A 26,102-nucleotide genomic window follows, 5' to 3' on the forward strand; every position below is an offset into this window, starting at 1 on the left:
CAATATGAACTTTTTAAAAACAATTTCTAATAATTTGGAGAAAATGGATTCAGATTTTATTGTATAATTCTGTTACACTTTTCTCATTTAAGCTTTAGAAAATTACTGTATAGCTCATCAGCCAAATTTCTAGCTGAGATCATTTGGCTGTCTACAAGAGGCATAAACAAGATAATTGAAATGAGATAAAACATAATTGAAAAAGGGATTCTCAACCATATGAAATGTGGCTTAAAAGAAGGCTGGCTTCCAAAATGGGAGGACCCATACTTCAAAGTGGCCACTGTTTATGTTGCATGGATGGGGAAGGTTCAGGCTCTAAAGACTCCCCAGAGTAAAACAAGAAGAGGAAAAAGGTTCATAGACAAGTTGGCTGCACAACCACAGGCAGATTTCCTTATCAGGGCTTACCTAGTATAAAGTACACAGAAAAAGCACCGGGTCCGACCATCAGAGTACTGAAACATCTGTAAATAAATACTAAAGTTAGTAACTAAAATTCACACTGAGGCACGTGTTCACTTTCTGAGCCTGTGAACAAGAATGCAACCTAGACTACCTTCACATTTATAATCACTGTGATGTCTGGCCACAAAATAAGAAAAGCAAAGTCTCATGTGTGGGTCAACCCACACAGCATGGTTGAAGAAGCTTGAGACCCTCGACAGACAGTTTCACAACAGAAATGCTGCTCAGGAGGCTAACCTGCTTAGTGACTGTAGGCTTCAGAATCTAGACTCTCTGGAAACTAGAATGTTCAACCTAACTGAAAGATGGAATACTCTGCTCTCAGCACATTGAGATAGGGACTATCCCACCTCTGTTTATACATCCAAATTTCAGGCTTTATTGATACTAGTCTAAGACTACACCTTGCAAAAGTTGAGTCTAACTTCATGGTGTTAAGAGTAGGCAGACAATGGGACATTGAGGAACATGGGATATAGTGACTCTGGCACCCTCTTTAACAACCTTTATTATTTAAATGATAACTCCAAAAGCTCATCAGACTATGGAAAAGCCTATTCACAAACACTGGATGCTTTGATGGCTTTCCTCTGGAAAAATATTTCAAAATTAGTAACTAATTTAAATGTAAGAGAAGTTGAAATGACCCCTGTTTGTAGTGATAGAGAAACTAGTGGCTTACAGCAATTTATCTAATACAGTAATAAATTTCTGTTAAATACACATGTGTGAATAAAACGAAGGCACTGAGCACAAATAAAATAATGTTTGGTGTTTGGTCTATGAATTGAATAGAGCATGTTTCCATCATATGGTTTAATTAATTATTATGTGTTAAGAGTCAAAAGGTGCTTTCTATTAAAGTGACAGGATAATATTTTTTTAACGTAGCTGTCTAAGATTTCTGCAGCTAACATCAATTTACAGTGGATAGGACATATCAATTAGAAAGCTTTCATGTGGTAAACTGAAGAGAAAAGCAACTGTTCCTTGAACCTCTAAACCTCCCCCATCCCATGACCCTTCACACCCTACAGCGGAGATGAAAGGAAAAAGAGCCAGGAAGCAGAGATGCCTGTGATTGGTTCTGGCACCATTTTTGCTTTTAGCTTTTCTTCTTCTAACACTCAGTATTTCTGGGGGCTCTCTATGATGTGTTTTGACGGAAACTCTGGAGTCCTCAATCAGAGAGATACACATTGCCAGCAGAGTTTCACTGTGAGAATGGGATTGCTTTAAAGAAAAGAGTGCCTCCACTATTCAGAGCTCAGGAAGGCACGCATGCATAGCATAACCAACCAAAGACTTTCCATTCTTAAATTAAATTGGGGGTAAGGGGCACTGAACACATAATAGTTTTGGTTTGCTTTTTTTTTTTGTATCCCATTGATGAAAACTATTTTGCATTTAAAGTTTAAATATCACCATTTGATGTATTTGCATGAAAAACAGAGACTACTGATTAATATTTCAGATTAGCTACATCTGTAAAAATAAGTAAAATGTGACCTTCCCAATACTGATATTGTCCCTATCGGACCCCTGACGGCAGTGAGAATGATTTTCATCGAGTATGTTTGTCTCCTCAGATAAATTTACAAAGAAAAATGAGAGTTACGGGAGTGATTACCCAAGGAGCAAAAAGGATTGGAAGCCCAGAATACATAAAATCTTACAAAATTGCCTACAGCAATGATGGGAAGACCTGGGCAATGTACAAAGTGAAAGGCACCAATGAAGACATGGTAAGCCTAACTCACTCTGTGGGACTGAGCTAAAATTCCATAATGACCACATGAGATCATGTGACACCTGGGCCTTCTGCTAAAGGCTTATGTTCAAATACATTTCTGCAGCTTTTCGCGTTTAATTGGGTAAAGGGAACAGGGCTTCCCTAAGTTAGAAATTTCTAACAGCTTCCACTTAAGATTTTCTCAGTCTTTAATTGCTGGTCCTACAAATAGTTGTCAAAAGTTAGCAGTGTTGTGCATAACAACTGAGCTGCTTTAGAGACGATCAGCTTCCCAAGTCACTCTCCTTGATGTTACAGACAGCTTTCTCTTAAATCAAGCATATTTTTTTAAAAACGAGAACATTGAATAATGGAAAGGATGTTTATCTGGAGCTATTTGGCATTGGAAATGTATTTCCTACTGAACAGAATAAAAATTGTGGAAGAAATGAGTATAGTAGTTAATATTTCCTTTTCCTTTGGTGTTCAGAATTTTAAACTAATTCACTTTGGAATGAGATTTTTTAAGTCTGATTAAGATACATAGAAGAAATATTTGTTATTGTAATTCACTTTACATCTTTATCATAGCTCGTTCTCTCCTCTCCTGTTGGTCCTGCCTTCCCTCCCTACCTTTCTCTCTTCCCCAAGTGACCCCATCCCCCAGAAAAGGGAGCCTCCTTCCTCTCCAAACCACCATGGCAAAGCAAGTTGCATCACAATACAACACATCCCTTTTCACTTAGTCCAGACAAGGGAGCCTTGCCAGAGGGATGTGATGGAAAAGTAGGCAACAGAGTCCATGACAGAGACAATGCCTGCTCCCCTAAAGAGGGGACCCACATGAGGACTAAATTGTCCATATATGTAGAAGGCCTAGGTCCAATCAATACATGGTCTTTCAGTGGAGCTTCAGTTTCTGTTTTGCCCCTGGGCATTGGTTAGTTGCCACTGTTTGTCTTCTTTTGAAGTTCTTGGCATCCTCCAGTCCTTTTGTTCCACCCCATTTTTATACAAGGCTCCTGTGCTCCAACTAGTGTTTGGTTGAGTCTCAGCATCTGTTTCTGTCGGCTGTTGGGTAGACCCTCTCGGAGGACAACTATTCCAGTCTCTCATCTTCGAGCTTAGCTGAGTATTATTAGTAATGTCAGGGGATGGCTCTTTCCCATAGCATGGATCTTAGGTTGGGGCAGGCATTGGTTAGACATTCCCTCGATCTCTGCTCTAACTTTATCCCTGCACTGCTTGTTAGGCAGGGTGAATTTTGGGTTGAAGTTTTTGTGGGTGGTTTGCTGCTCCCCTCCATCCACTGGAAGTCCTGTCTGGATAGAAGGTGTCCTTTTCCGTCTCCATGACCCCAACTACTAAGAATCTTAGGTAGAGTCATGCCCATAGAAGGAATGGCTCTTAACAGAAAAATGTATCCATTTGCAAGTTAACAGGTGATATATATATATACACATAGATAGATACATAGATACATAGATTTACAGAGTCAGAGATAGGGAGAATGACTTACTCTGTTTCTGCAGTTCTGGCCTTTAAAGTGGTAAAGAAGGCGCTGGAGAGATAGTTCCAACACTTAGCAGGTGATAACAGCACTTATTGCTCCAGTAATCGACCCGTTAAGCTCCCAGCACCTACTCTGTGGTTTATAACAGTCTAGTTAACAGAATTTCAATGGATTTGATGTCTTTGTCTAATCTTTGTGGGTACTGGATGCATACATGGTTTACATACATACATGTAGGCAAGCACATGTTCAAATAAAATTTAATGAATAAATCATATAAAAAAACCTAAAATTAGTCAGAAAAAATATGAATATGTCATACTACAATGCATTTTACAGTTTTAATTCAAATTTTATATGTGTTGTTGTTGTTGTTGTTGTTGTTGACTGCTGATAGCTAGGTGCTTCCTAAATTATCAATAATATTGAACTATAAGCTTTTAAAAATTGTGTTGAGTGAGGCATAGGGTGCATATATGAAAATCATTAGAGAACTTATTGCAAATATATATGTTTACATACATGCATAAACACATGGGCACATGCAAATGTACACACACATACACACATACACCTATATCCATATAAATATGTGTATACACATATTGGTAGTTGGGTCTTACTCTGTAGCCTAGGCTGACTTTGGACTTATGGTGAACTTCCTGTCTCATGGGGATCCTCTAATCTCAGCCTCCTTAATACTATTATTCAGACATGCTCAGCTTTTAAAATACTGTATGTCTTTACACACAGGTGTTCCGTGGAAATGTTGATAACAACACACCATATGCTAATTCTTTCACACCCCCTATCAAGGCTCAGTATGTAAGACTGTATCCCCAAATTTGTCGAAGGCACTGTACTTTAAGAATGGAACTTCTCGGCTGTGAGCTCTCAGGTAAGTTACTGTCTTCTATTATGGAACTACCATTAATGTATACATAAAACATCTCTGTCTGTAGCTGGTTACTACTCTCTAGGTTTTCAGCGCTCACAGAAGTTTATTTCTTTTAGAAAATATGTAGGGCATGGTTCAATGGGAAAGGGCATGCTGTTTATGTGTCAAATAAAGTTGTAGAGCACACTACAGAAATAGTAGGGCTTCAAGTACATCTCTGTGTAATCAAATAGAATACAAGGAATTCTCATGAGAAGCTGTTCTCAAAAGATGTGGACCACTAGTTGGGTTGTAAATATGGTTTATGTTTGGTAATGAAAGTTCAGCTTAAAAATACAGTCTGCTTGACCTCATAAATTGTGCAAATTTAGGCTAGAAGGTTCAAAGCAACTAGTTTTATCTTTAAGCTTGACACTTTCTTTTTAGATTTTATGAAACATGTAAATTTATCATCCCACCCTAGGGAACAATACTTTAACATCAAGAGTACCACTATTAATTCATTTCTTGAGCATTCTTAGCTAGCAGCCTGCTCACTATATAAGTCATGGTTATCTTGTTCTAGGGTAACCCATCAAAACCATAGAGGTAAATAATTTTCCTATAGGATCATCAGAACAGACAGAAACATGAAAACTTTATGTCTGAATCCCCTTTTGCTTTTGTAACTATATTATGAACTAAAAAGAAAAATTACTCTGCCTATTCCACTCAATTATGTATAAGAGGACAGCTAGTGGGGACCATGCTTTAGTAACTTAACCTATCTTTGCCATACTGGCAAAGGATTTCTTTTGTTCAAACAATGAATAAATTGGAAAGTTAATTTGTGTCACATTTTAGCATAGCCATGTCCCCTGACCCTATCCCACACCTCCCACCCCCCAAAAGCAGGGAAAACATTTTATCAAATTTAAAAGAACAATTCCTGTTTTAAAAATATGTTCTTTAAAATTTTATACATATGTTTAGTATATTTAGTAAAATTACTGTCTCCCCCTTCCTCCCTTAACTCCTCTGCCCCAATGAACCCACATGGATCCCACTTGCTCTTTGCCAGAATCCTCTTCCTTGAAGGAGATAGCTCTGAGGATTTTCTTCAAGGGTTTAACTTCCTATTTCATGTTTTTTTTTACCTCCTTATATCTACCTGTGTTATAGAAAAAGGAAAGAATGTTAAGCAAATAAGATACATTATTTAAAATACCGTTTTTTAAATGAGCATTGGAGGGAATTAGAGTAAAATTGCCATATGAGTGAACTTGTTTTAGGGATCAATCACATGTGTATAATCTACACTGGTGATGTTTATGAAGAAATGTTTTCACTGCCATTAATTTATGTTAATAAAGGGATTGTTTTTAATTATTTGGACTAGATTGTTGACTGTAGTAAATTTGAGGAGAATTATGGCTACAGCGTAGGGATGGCATGTCACTTTATCACCAGAGGCCAGTCATCCCTAAGCCGTTCATCATAAAGCAATCAGAAGGGAGCCACAGTATGATGAGGTTTGCAGCAAGCCCTGTGGGATTTTTTGTTGCTTCACATCATCTTCCCCAGTTCTCCAGCCTTTTGATTCATGAGGATCAGCTTCTCTTACAGGACACAATTCCACCCTTAAGGTGTAAATATGTTTTGCTCTCAAGCTTGACAAGAGGTTTCATCTGACACTTTACAGACTATTTTCTCAAAAGGAAGCAGTGCTCCAATCTCCCAACCCCCCCCCCCCCACAAACTGATCTGAAACTTGGGTGCAGACAAAAAAGCTCTCTTGCTGACTGTTTCAAAAGGCTAGAGCGTTTCTCCTCTGTAGAAAGAATCAATTCTTATGTTAATACTTTCTGGTTTGTTGGTCCTACTCATACTGGTAAAAGAGGTGATTAATTGTGTTAAAAAACTGCATGAATGAGACAGGAAAATTGTGAGCTATTAGGTCCATTGTTAAATTATTTAGCAGTGATTCTTGGGAATAAACATTGACATAATATTTTACAGTATTCTCAGACAGTTTCTTTAGAGTATGCTACACTGCAAAGCCCGAGGTCCCGTAATGTTTTCAGCAGTCTTAGACCTTTAACCTTGCTGAGAAGAAGCTAGTGTCTTCCCAAGCAATTGAAGAGAACACTTTTAAAATGTCTGAAACATGACTTGGTATTTTTGGAAGGAAATAGATCCTGATAACAATTAGAAGAATAAAACTCACTTACCCTCTCTTCTAATTAACAATTACTTAGCATTCTTTTAGCTATGTACTAGGCACCAGAATGGTTATGAAGTAAATTTTGTGACTGAAAATAAATTGTCAAAGGCATTCTTCTTTCTATCCAATTTTCAGATATTTTATCACATGAGAAAAAAAATCACTCTTTTTCTATTGCACATCTTCTCCAAACTACACAAAATTCTACAAAAAAAAAAAAAAAAAAAGAATGCAGAAGTTTTTCATGCAGACAGTGTGTATTTGTTTGAAATTATTCTGAACACAAATACCAACCCCTTATGGCTATTAGGACTTTTTAGAATTCGGGATCTCTCTTAAAACAATGCAGGTTTTTTTTCCTCTCCGAATTTGCATTTTGATTTTAGAACTTCTTCAAGATTGGGTTTAGGATGTAGTTCTATCCAATAAGATTCTGGCTAAGAAACCAGCCTGCCGTGGCCCTGCTTGTCACGCAGTGGAAATAAAGCTGGAGGTACAGGATTTCCAGAACAGCTGCAGAAAAGAGAAAATGTATGCCATTGGCTAGAGTTGACAGCAATTAGATAAAGTCAATTACTATTAGTGGGGATGGGGAGTTCTGTGCTTTCTCTCTTAAGCCTGCATATCTGCATGAGCAACGGTGGCCAGTTGGAGCATGCTATGTTGCAGTCACTGATACATTGACAGTTGAGGACTTGACACTGGTTTCTGCGGGAATGAGTTTTATGGAAGTAGTAAAAAGAGCTAACTTTTATTGAAAGTTGATTTTGCCACCACTGTTTCTAAATACTTGGTACTTTATCAACTAATTTTCTAAGATATGTGTCCAAGGTAACTTTCTATTCTCATTCTGGGGATTTGAACACGGAGACATAAATTGAATATATAATAGATACAAGACCAGATATCCAGTAAAGAGAAAACCAGTAAGGTATAGAAAGGAATGGTTGGGCTGGATAAGTTCATCGTTTTTTTCTTTGCCATTTCACAATCTAATTCATCTTGACAGTTTCTTGGCACAAAGGTTAACAATTTTATATAAGGAAGACTAGGTCACAGGACAATATATTGTCAGAATCATGTCTTCTATACAAACCTGGTTAAGTTTTTAGCATATCCACATATGGATATTACATTTTCAATACTACACAGTCTCACATTTTGTAACACATCAAAATTGGAAATATATGTGGTAAACTTGATACTCTGCCAAAAGTATGTAAGTACTCAATGTTATTTAGTATTAATATGAGTTTACAAAAAGAATAGTAATGGTATTAGTTAGAATCACATATATATATATATATATATATATATATACACACATACACATATGTGTGTATATGTATATTACATACATACACATATATGTCTTGTTATCTTGCTTATTTTTCTAAGATCCACAGTTGTACAATGCCTGCACATGATATATACTAAACAAATGTATTTTCTTCCCTTATTCGAGAAGCCATATTTAAGCCATATTAATCAATGACATAAATTAGTGTTGAGTGTTTCAGCACATATTTTTCTTTCTAACATCCAAAGCCTGAGTGAGGATATTTAGCGTAAAGGTCAACCTGGCTACAGTGTGAGGCCCCCCGTCTCTACAACGTAAGATTATTGCATATTTTTTAGACAACAAAATGCTGTCCAGTTTAGAATGTAAGTCTGGAGCAATTTGCGAAAATGACTCTGTACTGGGGGAATTTCCATCGGAGATATTATGAAAACAAATAAAAGAAAACCAAATATACTTTATGAGAAAAATGCCCATTCTCAAAGACACAATAAAATTGTTGAAAACTGGGGAACAGCCATCAGGCTTCCAGTAATGAGACAGGAGAGAGCATTTCAGCAATGTTTTCATTTTGCAAAATCATCTCTCACAGAACAGTCGTCTGAATGGTCTGTCTTGTTTTCAATTTTTCCAAAATATATTCAGACAAAATCACTTGAATTGGCTATCTTGTTTTTCTATTTTATTCCAGATTTATTTCTGATTATAGCTCCTTTTTTGAATTTAGATGTTCTCTCTTTTGGGAGAATGAATAGCGTTATGTTCAATCTTCTTTTGCCGATCTGAAATGAAGAAGAAAAACTTCCAGGGTGATAAATTGTTTTCCTCATGGAGCTCTTCTCATTCTACCAGGCTGTTCCGAGCCTTTGGGGATGAAATCGGGCCATATACAAGACTACCAGATCACTGCCTCCAGCGTCTTCAGAACGCTCAACATGGACATGTTCACATGGGAACCAAGGAAAGCCCGGCTGGACAAGCAAGGCAAAGTCAACGCCTGGACCTCCGGCCACAACGACCAATCACAATGGCTACAGGTAATGGCCTTGGAATCTTTCACTGTCCACCACACTTGTGCCTTAAAAGATTTACTAGTGGCTAACTGAATATCAGAATTATGATTTTGAACTCTTTTAAATAAATACGCTTTCCTATTTGACTTTTCCAAACTCCGACAACAGATTGTGTCTCTGGCCTGGAGCCACTCAGGTCTACTTTATCGATGCAGCCCTTGTAGGCAAGCTGGCTGGGTAAATTGTACCAGACCACCACACTGTACACATCTGACAAGACTTGAGCGAATCTACTTTCCTATGCTTTATCTGTTCTGATGGTTTGTACTATATTTAATTTTGAAAGTTAACATCAGGATTCAAAGACACTGAAATCATGCTGCTGGCCTGCAGGGAGTCTCACGGTGTCCTGACTCAAGCGAGAGCATCTCTACCTGTGGTTGCTAAGCAGTAGGATAATTGGATTACACCCTCATCATACAATTAACTTATAAAAGAAAAATGTGGATTCTGTAGAGTCTGTTTATTACTTGCAATTAAAGGAAGGCTCCATCTAATTCCTTTGAAACACCCCTCTTGAAATACCTTTATTTGTGGGATACCTTTATGCATACATAGTTTTGTTAATGTCCTCTATTGCAACAAAAATATGATGATTCAGTTTAATAATAAGGCTAGTTTCTGTCCTGTGCACGAGTTCCATTTTGATTTTATGCTTTGTCAATCGCTTTTTAAAAACCTATGATAAACCATGACCTGTATTTAAAACACAAAACCACTTAAAACAATAAGTGCTAACCTTTACCAAGTTACAGTTATCACTGCTGAGTTCACCTGAAATTCCCAATACTTTTCAATTTTGTCACTGAGTTTTGTAATACTACACTACTATATTCCCACAATTGGAAATAGCCAGTTTCTCAGTTGTCTTATATTTCTTATAGTTTTACTTGACCCATTATTTAGCTTCCAGATATTATAGGAAGTTATATATGAGCTTCTCAGATTAGTTCTTTTAAATCAGGCCTGTGTTTCCTGTGTGTTACTTAACTATCTTCTCTAGACCGTGTCACTGCTCCCTACATTAAATCATTAATGTAACAAGCGATTACGTGTGCGCCCCACCCCACGCTGCCCCAACCATCTCATACGCTCCTGGAGGAGCGCACTTCGGGCTCTCCAGGCATCACTTGTTTCTTAGAATTCATCTTTTAAACTGCCTAACATGACATGACGGCAGACTTTTTTTCCCCCTCCACCCTGATGTTGCTAAGTGTTCTTTCCCACCCTCATCAACTGGTTATTCTCTCACTAACGTGTCTCTTAGCAACTCCACGGGCTCAGAGTTACGGATTTACCAAGTATCTGTGATTTTAGCTACTAAAATTGAGAGCGGAGTACCCTGACATTCTTACCATCCTTAAAATCTTACTGTCACTTTTTGATCTAAAGAGATACTCTGATTTCTTGGGTTTCTTCTGAAGCCCATTAACCACCTTCCTTGTATGTGTGCATATGCTCTAAACAATTTCCATTTTTCTAATCATAACGTGAATGTGCGAATGGGAGGCGTGTTTATGTGTGTATGCTAAAATGCAAACACATTTTTGTTTCACTTTTGCTGAAAAAAAATTTTTCAGACACTTTGGCTGGGCTTGAGAATAAAATATAGATTTCTAATACAGCCTAAAATTTTCCCTGGATTTGTCCGCATTCATCTTTTACCATGCTTGTTTTAATTTCCCCAAGTTCCTTCAATGTAACACCATCTGTCTCTCCCTGTTCTGCTATAAATTTACTATTCCTAAGAAAAGGAAAACACGAAATAATCAGCCATCTGACTCTAGATCCTTCCACACAGCTTCGTGTGCTGCCTTGTGGAAGGCTGGGCTGTTAGCTGTGCTCTACCCCATCTGAGCTAGGATCTCTCCTATGTTTGTTAGTCTCATTTTATCATAGATGATTTAACTTCCAAGACCCCACAGACTGCTGAAACTGCAAGGCATATTGAATCGCATCTAGATTTTTTTCCCAATATGCTTTGCAGTATTGTCAATGAGTGAAAGAACAAAATCTGATCCATCTTTGTTCTGTGCTTTGGGGCCCCCTTTTCATCTTTCCCCTTGTATTTGGGTATAATTTGGAAGAAAAATAAAACTTACCTGAACAAAAAATCATTTCTACATAGTGACGGATAATCTAGTCAACACGAATAATGTCTAATGGGCAGGTAGCACACACAGTACAGATACACCGAACAAGGAGATGATAAATGTGTTGTGCAGAGCTCAATATGACGGCTGAAAATCCCATGGCCACCCTCAGAGAGGATTGCTACTTAATAGTTGTGAAATAACTTATTTCTGCAGCTTCTACTTAATACTTAAAAATTGGGTTGGTTTTGTGTAACTGGAACAAGAGGAATGGAAACCACAAAATATAAGACTGCTATTTTTTTAACCATGCTTTCTGCAATACTCTCACTGTAGTAATACCAAGCAATTTTGAAATTGGAATACCACACTAGATTGTTAGCTTCAGAATGTCAGGTGTATTGCCATGGCTTTCTGTTTACTCTCTCAGTCTGTACTCCAGCACTTAACCAAATACGATAATTGATACTAACATGTAGGAGATAGTTCATAATGACTTTCTTCATGGAGATAATTATTTCAAGAGAAATTCAAGCATGGCGTTTTGTTTTATACATATGATCCTCTGTATAAAAAGCCAATTGTTACATATTTTTCTTATACTAGGTATCAAATTAATTCAGACATATTAGGCAAGAATTTTGCCATTGAGTAACAACTGTAACCCTGACAATGATCAGTAAGGTTTTAAATAAATATATGTATGTACATATAGACATATATAATTTTTCAAAAAACCAAACTTTTAAAATACAAAATAATAATATATGTCCTCTCAAATGAATAGTGTGAATAAACCATGGACAATATCCAATGCTTCCCCAGTATTAACAATGAAAGTGATAGACTAATTTTGACATTTTGTTACAAAATATTTAAAATTTTTATGTATCCAAGTCAAGTCACCTCCAAAATATTCTGATTATAAGTTAGATAAGTCAGGATTCATAATGTCCTGTAAAATACTGAAAAATATTATTAACACAAATAGCAACTTAGATGGGTATATTCTAGAAGTACACAAAGGAATGTCTGAAGGCAAATTTCTTTAGAAAGATAAAAATGAAACAAATATATTTACATGGATAGATATGTGATTTTCAGAACAAACCGCCATCCATCACTTTGTTTAAGATGTCTTCTTAAAGGCCCTTGCACACTGGCATCGATTTATTCTCTTGATGACATATTTTCTGTCAACTCTGAGACCAGTTCTTCAGGTGGATGTCTGAGTTTTGAAGTGTCAAAAGATATCCAAAGTCTCCAAGGAAAAATAACCTGACAACATCTATTGTTTATTTCTTTTACTGACATTGTGCAAAGAAAAAAATCCAGAATGGGAGTATTCGTCCTTGTTTTCCTCTTACGAGAATGGAATCTCTCCACTACACTGTCAACATTGATGCTGCTGTTTAGTTGGAAGTATGATTAATGTATATGGTGATTTTTTTTGAGTTGTTGAGATATAGACTGCTTTTATCCTTAAATGAAGTGTCTAATGTCATTTATTGAGTGTTTTAAAATAGAATGTGTCAGTCATGAGCAACAGCCATTCACACGGGAAGCCATTCTGACATCTAAATTTCTTTCCTTCATCACTAATCTCTTCTTTTTTATTTAAGTACTTTATCCAGATTACATTTCAATTGTTATCACCTCACTTGTATCTTCCCATCCCCCCTCCCTCCTTCTTTCACTCTACTCCCACAACTAGGTCTGTGACAGAAGTGGCCCTCGTACACCAACAACATATGATCATGACCTATCAAGTCTCATCCTGGTAGCCTGCTTACTCTTCCTCTGAGTGTCACCAGGCCTCCCCACCAAGGGGAAGTAGTCAAAGAGGGGCCACCAGAGTTCATGTCAGAGTTAGTCCCTGCTTTCCACACAACTGTGGAAAATGGGTTGTCCGTTGGCTAGATCTGTGTAGGGGGTCTAGGTTTATTGCATGTATTTTCCTTGACTGGTACAGTAGTTTGAGCAGATCCCCCTGAGTCCAGATCTGCCAGCCTTAATGGTCTTCTTGTAGGTTTATAGGACCCTCTGGATCCTTCTATTTACCCATTCTCCCCTACTTCTCTCACCTGGAGTCCCACTAGGAAGTCCCAGGATCTATCTCAATCTCCTGCTAAGTGAAGACATCAGGGGACATCCTTGTTGGGCTAGTGTCCAGTTATAATTGAGTATATATCATGTGTGGGTTAACTCGCTCAGTATTATTATTTCTAGTTCCATCCATTTGCCTGCAAATTTCAACATTTCCTTGTTTTTAATAGCTGAATAGTATTCCATAGTGTAAATGTACTACAGTTTCTTTATGCATTCTTCGACTGAGGGACATCTAGGTTGTTTCCAGATTTTGGCTATTACAAATAAGGCTGCTATGAACATGGTTGAGCATATGTCCTTGTTGTGTGGTAGAGCAACTTTTGTATATATGCCAAGAAGTGGAATATCTGGTTCTTCAGGTCTCTTTATTTTCATATTCTGAGAACGTGCCTGATTAATTTCAAAGTTGTTGTAAAAGTTTGCATTCCCACCAGCAGTGAAGGAGTGTTCCCCTTTCTCCACATCCTCACCAGCATGTGTTGTCACTTGAGTTTTTGATCTTAGTCATTCTGATGGGTGTAAAATGGAATCTCAAAGTTGTTTTGATTTGCATTTCTCTGATGACAAAGGATGTTAAGCATTTCTTTAAGTGTTTCTGAACCATTCAATATTCCTCTGTTGAGAATTCTCTGTTTAATTCTGAGACCCATTTCTTAATTGGGTTATTTAGTTTGGCAGTGTTCAATCCTTGAGCTCTTTATATATTTTAGATAGCAGTCCTTTGTCATATGTAGCAGCTAAAACAATGCTGTACAATAAAAGATCCTCTGGAGGCATCTCCATACCTGATCTCAAGCTGGACTAGAGAGCAACAGTAATTAAAACGGCATGCTACTGGTATAGCAATAGGCTAGTTGATCAACTTCTACACCATAGGCTCAAAGATTATTGAAGTACAATGTGAGTGGAAACTTTTAAAGAATATTTTATTAATTTATTCATATTATATCTAAATTGTTATGCCATTGTACAATCATTTTGGAAATCAATCTGGCACTTTCTCAGAAAATTGGGATTAGTTCTACCTCAAGACCCAACCACACCATTCCTACATATATTCCAGAAAGATGCTCTAGCATACAACAAAGACATTTATGTTCAAACCAGCTTTATTCATAACAGCCAGAACCTGGAAACAACCTAGATGTCACTCACCAAAGAGTGGATAAAGAAACTCTGGTACATTTATACAAGGGGGACTCTAGGGAGAATGCTTAATTTTCATTCAGAAGAACAAATAGAATGGACACAGGAAGCAGTTGAAGAGAAGGAACAGGAAGGGAGCCTATCATAGATGTCCTCTGAAAGACCCCACGCAGCAGGAGATCCTAGCAGATGCTGAGACACACAGCCAAACTCTGTGGTGGAGCACAGAGAGTCTTATAGAAGAGATAGGGAATAGAGGGATCTGGAGGGGTCCAGAGCTCCACAAAGAGACCAGTGGAGTCAACAAATTTGGGCACAGGAGGGGGTGCCGCAGATAATGATGCACACACCAAGGACTATGCATGGTGAGGACGTAGGGCCTCTGCTCAGATGTAGTAGATAGGCAGCACAGTCTCTTTGTGGGTTCCATAATATGGGGAGTAAAGGCTACTTCCGACATGGACTCACTTTGGAGCTCATTCATTGATCACTTCCCCCTGGCCAAGTAGCCTTGCCAGGCCACAGAGGAAGTGAATACAGTCAGTCAGATGAGATTGGATAGACTGAAGTCAGATATTAGGGGAGGAGTGTGCCCCTGTCGGAGGACTAGAGGAAGGAGAAGGAGGGTATGAGGGAGGGGAGGTGGGATCAGGAGGCAATGAAGGAAAGGACTACAATTGGGATGTTAAGAGAATTAAAAATCAAAACAAAGCAACAACAACAAAAACAAACAAACAAACAAACGAGCAAAAAACCAACAGGCTGAGCAACCCTTTGGAGAGCAACACAGTAGGCGGTGCACCTCTTGGCCTCAGTTTCAGTTCCTGCCTCCAAGTTCTTGCCTTGCGTTCCTGCCTTGACTTCCCTCAGTGATGGGCGATGAAAGCGTAAGCTAAATGAACACTCTCTATCCCAAGTTGCTTTTAGTTAAAATGCTTTATCACAGCAAAAGAAAAATAAATTAGGATAGTGTGTGTGTGTGTGTGTGTGTATGTGTGTATGTGTGTGTGTCCCTTCTCTAAAGTAAAATTTCAAGGTAATACATGTTTACATAGATAGCAAATTGCAAGTGATGCCAGCCTATGCCATTGATTGTTCTTGGAAATATAAATACACTTAACATATGTAAACACAATGTTTTATTTATGTAATAGATTTTTTTTAGCATTTTACCTGAAAATAGTAATAAATATTAATAATTTAACATGGACATTATGTCATTTTTGGATCTTCCCTACTGAACCTCCACATTTTGGACATCCGTGTGTTTTTAGTGCCTTATCATTAATTTTCAGCAGCTGAGCAACATTCTTTCTAACAACTATGATCTTAGTTGTCCAACTGATTCAACATGAAAAGAAAATTTTTAATATTTTATTAATAGAGAATGAAATTAGTTCATATAATAATTTAGTAAATTATAAAGTATGGTTCATTTTTGTATGATTCAAGAATCCGAGGAAAAAGAACAAAATAGATTTGGATTGATTGAAAAAACTTATTTTAAAATGATGTATCGCAAGTTGTTGACAGTGAATATACTACAGAAGTATTCATTACCTTAAGGGCAATGACTATTGAAAGTGCATAGTTCATTTGCAAAGTAAACCTACCAAAAATCAACAAATGACAATACAATGTAAATTACTAACAACAATAAAAACATTATGGCAAAGAAAATGGCCTTTTTGATACATTGTATGTGCATTTCATAAAAATTGACACAGTCTGCACAATAGCTCAACAAAATCAGCAAAATTAATAGACTCAGACTTTATGCTTTAATGTTGACCTATGTCAACAGCATCTTACCCCACAAAGATTCATTTTAATATTAATTTGCTGAAAACATATAAGAAATAAATTAACTTTATGCTTCCAAACTAAATAAATCTTACTTAATTTAGTACTTTTCTGATTGGAAAAAAATGTCACGACCATAGAATTTATATCTATGTATAAGTGATTGGTGTCCTGAGTTCTCTGGATTATTGGTTTTTGGAAGAAGTGAAAAAAGGCCATTCAAAGATTAATAAAGCACTGGGTCCCTAGAAATTGCTTATCAAGATGAGGAAGTATTCTGAGATTCAATGCCTGCTGTCTCTATTATGTACATAGTAGCCATATGAAGAAAACACCCATAAATTAGATCTAAAAGAAAAAAATATGTTATTGTGACCATGATTTATAACACATGTATGCTTTAAAGAAAGTACAAAGAATCCAAGAATGACCCGGGTTTACTTAAATTTCAAACCATCTTTAAAATGTACATAACGCTATTTTGTCAAAAGAATTCTCCACTATCCCAGTATAAAAATAATAGAAATAAGCAGAGCATAGCTGAAGAGATATTTATGTGTAGACGTTACATAAGAATTTGAATTCAACATTGAAACACCCCACCTCAGGAACAGTCATAGGGGAGGGGAATAAGGGGAAAATGGGAGGGAGGGAAGAATGGGAGGATACAAGCAATGGGATAACCATTGAGATGTAACAAGAATAAATTGATAAAAATAAATTAAAAAAAAAAAAGAAAATGGAATGGGGTTTGCAGCCTCTGTTAATATGCAATATTTAAAACCATTGAAAAGCTGACAGTTTAACTTGATGCAATTGATGAGAGTTCAGCAGGCCCACTCATGATTTGAAGATCATGGACATTAAATGGATTCCTATTTGTGTGTGTGTGTGTGTGTGTGTGTGTGTGTGTGTGTGTGTAAATGAACTTTAATTTGTGGCATTAGTTATGGCCCTTGTCACTAGGAGTCTCTGCTAAAAACCCCCTCATACCCTCCTAGCCTGACTTAGGGCTCCAGCTTGTCACAGAGATGCCCCTGCCCAGTTTTTATTCCTTTACATGCTTTCTGTCCTCTTGTTCCTACTTTAAAACAGTACATTGAATGCTGAGCCAGTGAGTAAAAACTAGACTGTGAAAATGTCTGAAACCAGACAAGCATTTGTACAGACTCACGAGGAAAACTGAGTTCAGTTTTAATTGGTGACCCAATTTGTCTGTAAGGCAGACCTTTCAGTGACCTCATGAGTTTTGTTTAATGACAAGGTTATAGAATCATAGTAGCATGCTGAAGACTGGACAGCCAGCCATTCTGCAATGCAAAGGGGACACGGCACAAATTAGACAGTGCACGCAGTGATATGTACCACAGTATTTATTAACCCGTCTATGGAATGGGGTGATTGCTTTTCTCACAAGGTAGTATCCTTGACTAGTTCTCTCCACCCAAGCCCCACTTTTAATATATCTATTGATCTAGCGTCTTCAGTTAATGTGTTGTTCACCATAATCAAAATTGTATGTACTGTTATATAACTACTAAACATTGGACCGTGAATATTTAGAAAGTGCTTTTGTTTTAAAATAGACCAAACAATAACTAGAATTAATATTTATATTCTCACATTTCAGTGATGTGTACTTATCACAAATACACCACGTTTTAGATATTTGTTCTTGGTCCAGCAAACTTGGAAATGGTTAAATCCACATGGTTTGGTTGGTTTGGTTTATTCTAGATACCTTCATAATTTTTCTCTCAATTCAATGATGTGTAGGTAATGCTGTTTTTCTTATATCTGCATGTGTGTGTGTGTGTTTCAGTTGTTAATTATTTAGCTTCTGGCTAATGTCAAGATAAAATACATTTATTTATAGAAAATGTTACAGTTGGGAAGACATAGCCCACTGTATCTGTTTTCACATCTCTTATGACTTGTTAATTCATGGAGGATTTGCAGTTCAGTACCCTAGCTTACACCTTCAAAAGCTTAGTTCAGCTGAACACATATGCTCAGTGTCATCATAATTTAAATGTATTGACCAGTCTAGGCAAAGAAAGTAATGCAGGATAGTTTGTTTGGTGATAAATAATCCCCATGATCCAAAGATCTTGGGCAGAGAAACTTAAAATAATGCATAATCGTTTCATTCCAGTCCTTAATTTTTTTGTCTTATGTTAAAATTGAATAATTTTCTTCAGAACTATTTTCCTGTCTCTTATGAATGAGTGTATCATTGTTGTGATGTGTTTGTATAAGCTGACATTTATCCTATAAATGCCACAAATTCTGGATGTACCTTCCAGTAAAAGAGGCTCTCTAGCTGACATGAATACAATACTCTTGCAGAGTCTCTATTTGAATATTCATCATTTTACATTAAAATAGAACACTAAACTTAAGCAGTACCCATGTGGGAACAGATCTCACATGCTATGTCACAGGAATTCTAACATAAAAACATCACTTATTTATTACATGTTTTACATACTTAACATGTTGACCTCAGGTTTGTTGAATAATAAATTTGTGTTTTTTCCATGTGGTTTTTTGTTGATAGCTAGCTTTTTTTTTTAACCAGAAATATTCAAATGAAGCAGAGAATATGTGTTAAAAACTAGTTCCTGTACCCATTTGATTATTTTTTCCATCAAATAAATGTTCTTACGGAAGGGTTTTCAGCATAATGAAAAGAAAAACCAACAAATATTTACTTAGAATCATGATTAGTAACTTATTCTGTATTTTCAAAATGTAATAGATTAGAATCTTGTACTAATTGTAGCAAAGTTTGCATTCGTCTTAAATGGTTTATGTACCTAGTGTTTATGCAACAAAATTAGCAAAAACAAGTGTTGTTAGTAAATAAGTAAATAAATTAGTTTTCTTTCCTTCCCAAATGGTGTGCTTTATCAGTCTTTCTCAGTAAACAATGAGTAATACTTTTGTAAAAAATGGAGTCACTTTCCCCATTCTTTTAACACCTTACAACCTCCTGGGGCTTCAGCCTTCCTTTTTCATGAAAAGCACCTTAGAGATTTAATCCCCAAGGCTACCATATTTGATGCCCCTTCATGAGCACCACAAGACCCATCTGTTCTGTTAGACGTATGTATGATGATGTGGGAGGAGCTGTAACACAAGATAATGGGGCTAAAAGTACTTCAGAATGCAACACTAAATATATATGCATATGTTTCCACAGCTGCCTCAAACTCTCTAATGGGAAATAGAGACATTTCTAAAAATAAGACAGCTCAAAGCTCTCAGCGGAGGAAAACACACCAACAGCTGCTTGTATCTCCCTACATCCTGGGTGTCAAAGGCATTTTCTCAAAGTGTGGTTACAGCACACCTGCATCTGAATCTACTAGCTGATTGAAATGCTCTTAACTCCATCCTCTGAGATGCTCGCGTTGTTGGGTGTGTGAAACACACAGAAAAAAGCATGTTTGGAGACATATATGCTTAGATGATTTAGGAAAGATGAAGTTTGAAAAAAGATGAATCATCCCTAGGCAATCATTTAGTGAGATTTAAACATATTTAAATTTTGCTTGACCGTTGAAAGGGCAGGCTGATGTTGGTTTGACATTTATTAAATGACTGACTATGACAACAAAACTTTAAAATTTTAATCATTCTTAACACTGGAGAAAATAAAATGCATGATTAAAAATATGCATTTAGAATAAGATAAAATCTATGAGAAAGCGGGTCTATATTGGCAGTTGAATTGTGGTTTTCTCTTGTATGCATGTGATAGAATCTAAGTAACATTTTAAACAGCCCTTTAATATATGTATGCATAGACACAGACACATTGTTATACATTCACAGTGACAAAAAGTCTAAACAACGGTCATGAGTTTCACCAGTAACTAAGGAGGTCTAGGATGAAGTGGATATATTTTATATTGAAAATTTATTAAAGAATATGGTTTTAAACAGCCAATCTAGTTCAATTTTTAGGATAATTGTTTAATGTGCTGATATATTTGATAAGAGCACGCACACAATATTGATCAGTGCTTTAAACTCTAATGTAGAACTCTCTGGGTTCCAATGCCTTTTCTACTGGTAACTAGCTCTATAAGCATAGTCAAGCAATACATCTATTTTTAATTATCTCCATACTCTTATTTGCTAAGTATGGAGCATACTGTCTGTGTTATAGGGTATGTTCAGGATTAAATGGGTTAACATAATGAATATCTCAAAGGCGATCACTGCTGTGCAAATGTTAGCTACTGTTACTCTTCAAAATAGCTTTGTACTCAATGACACTATTCATAACATTTTCTCTCTCTTAAAGCTATAAGATAAAAATACAGGTAACTTATATGAATTTGAATTTCAAGTAAATTATGAATATGTTTTAAGATAATGTTATCCAAAGCTATTGTTTGGAAATATTCAGGAAAACCATCTGCTTTATAAGACATTCAAACTGAACTAGGAGTCTAATATTTATTTTTCAGATCCAGCAATCTTACTTGCCTTCATCCTCTTGCAATGGCTAATGGGAAAAAAACTAGGATACTGACACTGAGATGATTAACTTATAGACAACGATTTAAGTAGATTGCTTGTCTGCGATCCTTTTACATGTTGCATCCACAGAATATGAATAGGTATTGGTAACACTGATAGTTTCTTAACATGCAAACAAATATTCTTAAGTTGACCTCCATGTTTCAATTATTAATCTCCATTATTATCTGAGGAAGATGATGCAAGTGATTTTGCTTTTTAAATTCTGGGTAGCTGTATCAACTGAGAAGGGAACCTTTTATGTCTATACATTGATATGTATTAAATTCTATAGTCAGTTTGTTTCAGTGTAGGAGAGAACTTAGTATAGTATTTTTCATCACAGAAATGGATTGAAGGTGTTGGGAATATCTCTGAGTTAAAGATCCTGAACCTCTTGTTTCCATGGTCTGTAGAAATTGTTATTTGATGACATTATCATTTGTGATAGCATATGTTATTTGCCAGATGTAATTGTTGTTTTGGAGGCTTATTGCCTCCATCTGCTAACTTTGGCCTACTTTTGCATGCTTCTGACCTTCTAACAATCTAAACTAGGACTAGAATGTTCTAAGCCTCTGAGGCCTACTGAGGAACAACATCACCCTTTCTAGCTCTTTCTGAGCTCCTGTTGGCTGGGTCAACTCAGCTGTTCTGGCTCTCAAACTCCCCTCCAAGCTTCCTCATTTAAACTGGCTACTCTCAGCTTCTGACTGAATTGTTTTGCTTGACCTCAAACTAACTCTAGCAATCACTTTCAAAACATGGCTGCTTCTTTCTACCAACTAACCTTAACTCCATGTCCGAGGTTAAAGGTGTGTACTAACATTCTGTATATATATTCTAGCCAGATCATACTGAGGCCCAGGGTGTATGCTCATTCCAGCTGGATTGCATAAGCCTAGAAGGTCTTTGGATGTGATTCCTTGCCAGAGCAGCCATATTGCTTGATTAAAATTCTTCTACAAAACGTTCTTTAAGATTTGTGTAGGTTTGTTTGCTTTTAGGCACAGTGGGTTCATATTACTTAAATAGCTCATATCCCTTATACTTTGAACTCAAATCTTTATGTTTTCTATTGCCAACAGTTTCTGCATCTATAAAATACAGTAAATGTCTATTTAATTGGCTTATAGGAAGATTGAACACAATAACACAAATAAGGTTTGCACATAATGTTCAGAGAATGTAAATATCCTGGGTGAGTCCTGTCTTCTGTCAGCATTAATACAGTTAGTCTAGAAGTTAGCACTAGTGATGATCATTTGACCTGTACCGTCAGAGGGCTGGGCAGCAAATTCAGTTAGAAAATGTTTGCTTCCCAAGCATGAAGACCTGAGTTCTGACCCCCAGGACCCTTGTAATCTCAGTGTTTCTTTTGTGGGATGGGAAGTGGAGACAGGAGACATCCCTGAACCTTGGGGCACATCTACCTAGGTGTTGCCCACTGTGGACAATATACCCTATTTTACACAAGATGGAAGAGGATATCTGAACTTTAAGTTGTCTGCTTACTTCTACATATGTACCCTAGCCCATGTGTGCATGTACAAACACACACACACACACACACACACACACACACACACACACACACACACACCACCCATGAACTTCAAAAATCATAAAAAGAAGAAAATAAATGATTTTTTGTGCTCAGATTTTAGTAGGTTATTTAATATGATTCAAAATTTTTATAATTCTATTTCTATAACAACTCTATTTACCTACCAACAAAAAATGTTGAGGCCCACAATCACCATCAATATGTTCAAGGTATGGTCAAAGTACCCTTGTATAACAAAGAACTGCCAAAATACTTGAGTATTTCTTGTCCATAACTACATCCTTAAATAAAGACTTCAGAGCATCAATTTAAAAAAATATTTGAAAAATAGTAAATAAAAATATTTGAGATATCACCCCCTCCACCAGAACTGGTCAAAGGAAAGGATGAGATCATGGTGGGAAAATTTCTAAGTTACATTCACAGAACAAGTTTTTCAGATCTTATGAAAAATGAAAAAAAATTTTTAGGGTAACTGAAGAAGGAAGCAACAAATCTTAGAGCCAATAGTTTTCTCTGCAATGAAAAACTGAAAGAGTGTATAATCTAGGTTGGCTGTGACCTGCTTTAACCATATGGCTGGTTCTCATCTTGATGGCCAGCCCTTCTCTACATGTCAGATGCTGCAACCAATAAGAAGTAGAGAACGACAAATGACTAATAAACAATTACAGAAATTATTTATGTTCTAGAAAAACCTGCCCACTGGTTGTTTGGAGATTGTTTTTGCAGCTCATTCAGCCATGACATTCTTTGGGAAGATAACTGGAGAACTGCGGGGCTCTACCTGGTATCCAGCTCCAGCATTTATAAAAAAGCAACTTAAAAATACAGCACTTTAAAATTCTATTTTTAAGTAATGTCAGGAATTAAAATACTAATAGGGCTTAAATAGAGAAAATATAGCATCTAAAGTACAAAAAATGTTATTCTTTGGGTTATTTAATATGCAGAAACCCATTTATATATATAGCATGAACATATTCTTCTCCACGATAGTTATATATTGTTCAAATAAATGTGAACTATATTACAGATATCTGTCTTTTTTGTTACTGCTTTCTTCCTAATTTCATATGGTTTGCCTAATTTGGGGCATTTTTAAAATAAAGTAGAAGTGATGGATAACTTGATTTCTAGGGAAAAAATCAATTAAATCTTGCATTTTTCTATTTAATCATTATGCAAGTAGGCCTAAAAGAGAAAAGGGAAGTGAGCAGTATTATTAAAAAGCCAATTAATACTGCTTTAGACTAATGCTATTTTTTTCAAGAACTTTAATATCCAGTTGGAGTACCCAACTCATGAAGAGAATCCAACACCATACACCTCCAGACAGTAGTAAACTTTCACTGCTGATGATCTATGAACTACATTTGTTTCAAATCAGCCATTCCTCTGCATAACACGCCAATTACAGAGTGTACTTCAGTGGCCGAGGCTGCCAAGCTTTGCACCACCATCTTGACACTCACGTAAGTATTTATAGCTATGCAAGACTCAACCTGTACTGCCACTTGCCTCAATTCTCTGCTGACAAGGACAAGGTAACCACGAGTGTGGCATGATAGGAGCTTGCTTTAAGTTTAGTTTACAGTGTTTAAAATGGAGAGACCCAGCTGTGAAAGCAGGGAAGGCATGGATGTATACGATTATCGATACACTGATCACCTACTTAACAAGAAGAGGTTAGATATCTGAAAAGGAAAGCAGTGTGGCTGAGCATGAGTGACCATTAACACTCTGCTGCTTTAAATGAGGACTTTTTTTTTTTTACACTTTTGTAATTTTATTGGGCAGCTATATTGAATAATTTTAATCCTCGTATAGCTTTATGATTTTCTTTTATTTATTCATTTATTTATTTATTATGTATACAGCGTTCTGCCTGCATGTATACCTGCAGTCATCACATCACATTACAGATGGTTGTGAACCACCATGTGGTTGCTCGGAACTGAACTCAGGACCTCTGGAACAGCAGTCAGTGCTCTTAACCGCTGGGCCATCTCTCCAGCCCCTGCTTTGTGATTTTTAAGTGATCCCTGTATATATAATGAATAGAAGCTTCTTTAGGCCTGTACTTGCCTACTTTTTTTTTTTCCTGACTGAGACGGATAAACATAGTTTTCACCTTTCACCAAAGAAACTTCTCTTTCCAATAACCAGAGAGAGCTACAGCCAACCAAAATGCAGAGTTGTGGAGCCTGATTTTAATATAAAATCTCTAAACACTTCCACATGTAGGGCAAGAGGAATATGGCGGAAGACTGCCACAGCTATACCTAATGGGAACAGTGAAAGTCATGAGGCCATCACAGCTGTTTGACAAAGCTCCAGCAAAGCTGAGCTGAGTGATGGAGTCACTGTGGTATGGTCCCCCACATTTTGGCTTTGATCTCTATGTGTTGCATACTTGGGGGTCTTTCATTATTCGTACAACTTGGGGATAGCGTGTTGATGGAAATCTTATGAATCATTTATGCCCTCTCCCCAGCGTACTGCTTCTAAGCTTCCCCAGGATTGTCCTTCAGGAGATTCTGCCACTCCCACTTTTAGGGAGATGTCCGTACCTGGTCCCACTTGAAGATCTTCCTTATGTCCTGGAGGTTGTGACTCAAATAATTATGCCAGAGACCTCCATACAGGGCTCTGACTCAAAGATACTCGTTGTGGAGGCCAGGCGTGGTTGTGTACGCCTTTAATGCCAGTAATTGGGAGGCAGAGGCAGGCAGATCACTCTGAGTACAAGGCCAGCCTAGTCTACAAAGTGAGTCCAGGACAGCCAAAGTCAAACAGATAAACCCTGTCTCAAAAAAACAAACAATAACAAAGCTACTCATTGGAACTCTGGAACATCTTTCCTGTCCTTACTCAGGAACGAGATAATCAAAACAAAGTAAACATAAAAAGGTAAACAAGGGAGGCTTGAGAGATGGCTCAGTGGTTAAGAGCGCCGCCTGCTCTTCCAGAGATCCTGAGTTCAATTCCCAGCAACCACATGGTGGCTCACAACCATCTATAATGTGATCTGATGCCCTCTTCTGCAGATAAAGCACTCATATACAATAAATAAATCTTTTAAAAAAACTTAAAAAAAATAAAAATAAATAAAAAAATATAAAGTGAAACAATATCTGGCTATGCGCTAGAGCAGTTGGCAGCAGATTAAATTAAAAGCAAAGAATGGTGTGGATAAATAATAAAAGAATAAAATATTACGACTTCCTTTCCTTAGAAAAAAAGTTAATTCATTCAGGCCCACTATGGTGTTTATTACCAAGGAACAAAGAATGCCAAGATTAGATATAGAAATAATTTCTACAAATATATAAAATACGAACATTGTTTTATGGCAGGAATTGAATAATAACTGCAGCAACTTTGTCCTGGAGATTTTTCTTGAGCCTAGTGACAATTTGCAGTCTGACTACTAAAAGTTGATATTACACTGTTTGGGACACAGCAATCTGCCCAGGCTGGCTTGGAGATTTTCTTTTTTCTGGTGCCCTTGAAATCACAAGGGCCATCAGCCTGAGAACAGACTGTCATATTTTGACAAAATATGCCCTTGAAGCTTCAATATTGTTAAAAGTTGAGTTACGGGGTTGATAAGGAGAAATAATTGTAAAAAAAATAATTCTCTTCTGTCACAGTTTATCAA

At 36.8% G+C, this 26,102-nt stretch overlaps 1 protein-coding gene across 2 annotated transcripts in view; it reads left to right on the top strand.

Annotated features, from left to right (window-relative positions):
* Positions 1-26,102, top strand: part of EDIL3 (EGF like repeats and discoidin domains 3) — a 460,517-nt gene that overhangs the window by 338,318 nt on the left and 96,097 nt on the right. For both annotated transcript variants that reach the window (XM_084802296.1, XM_084802295.1), the window contains 3 exons: positions 2,058-2,213; positions 4,467-4,611; positions 8,967-9,151. In XM_084802296.1, the coding sequence (XP_084658422.1) occupies positions 2,058-2,213; positions 4,467-4,611; positions 8,967-9,151 (486 nt within the window). The remainder of the gene's footprint in view (positions 1-2,057; positions 2,214-4,466; positions 4,612-8,966; positions 9,152-26,102) is intronic.

The sequence above is a fragment of the Acomys minous genome, assembly GCF_964271855.1.
Source record: "Acomys minous genome assembly, chromosome: 11".
NCBI classification, from domain to species: domain Eukaryota; kingdom Metazoa; phylum Chordata; class Mammalia; order Rodentia; family Muridae; genus Acomys; species Acomys minous.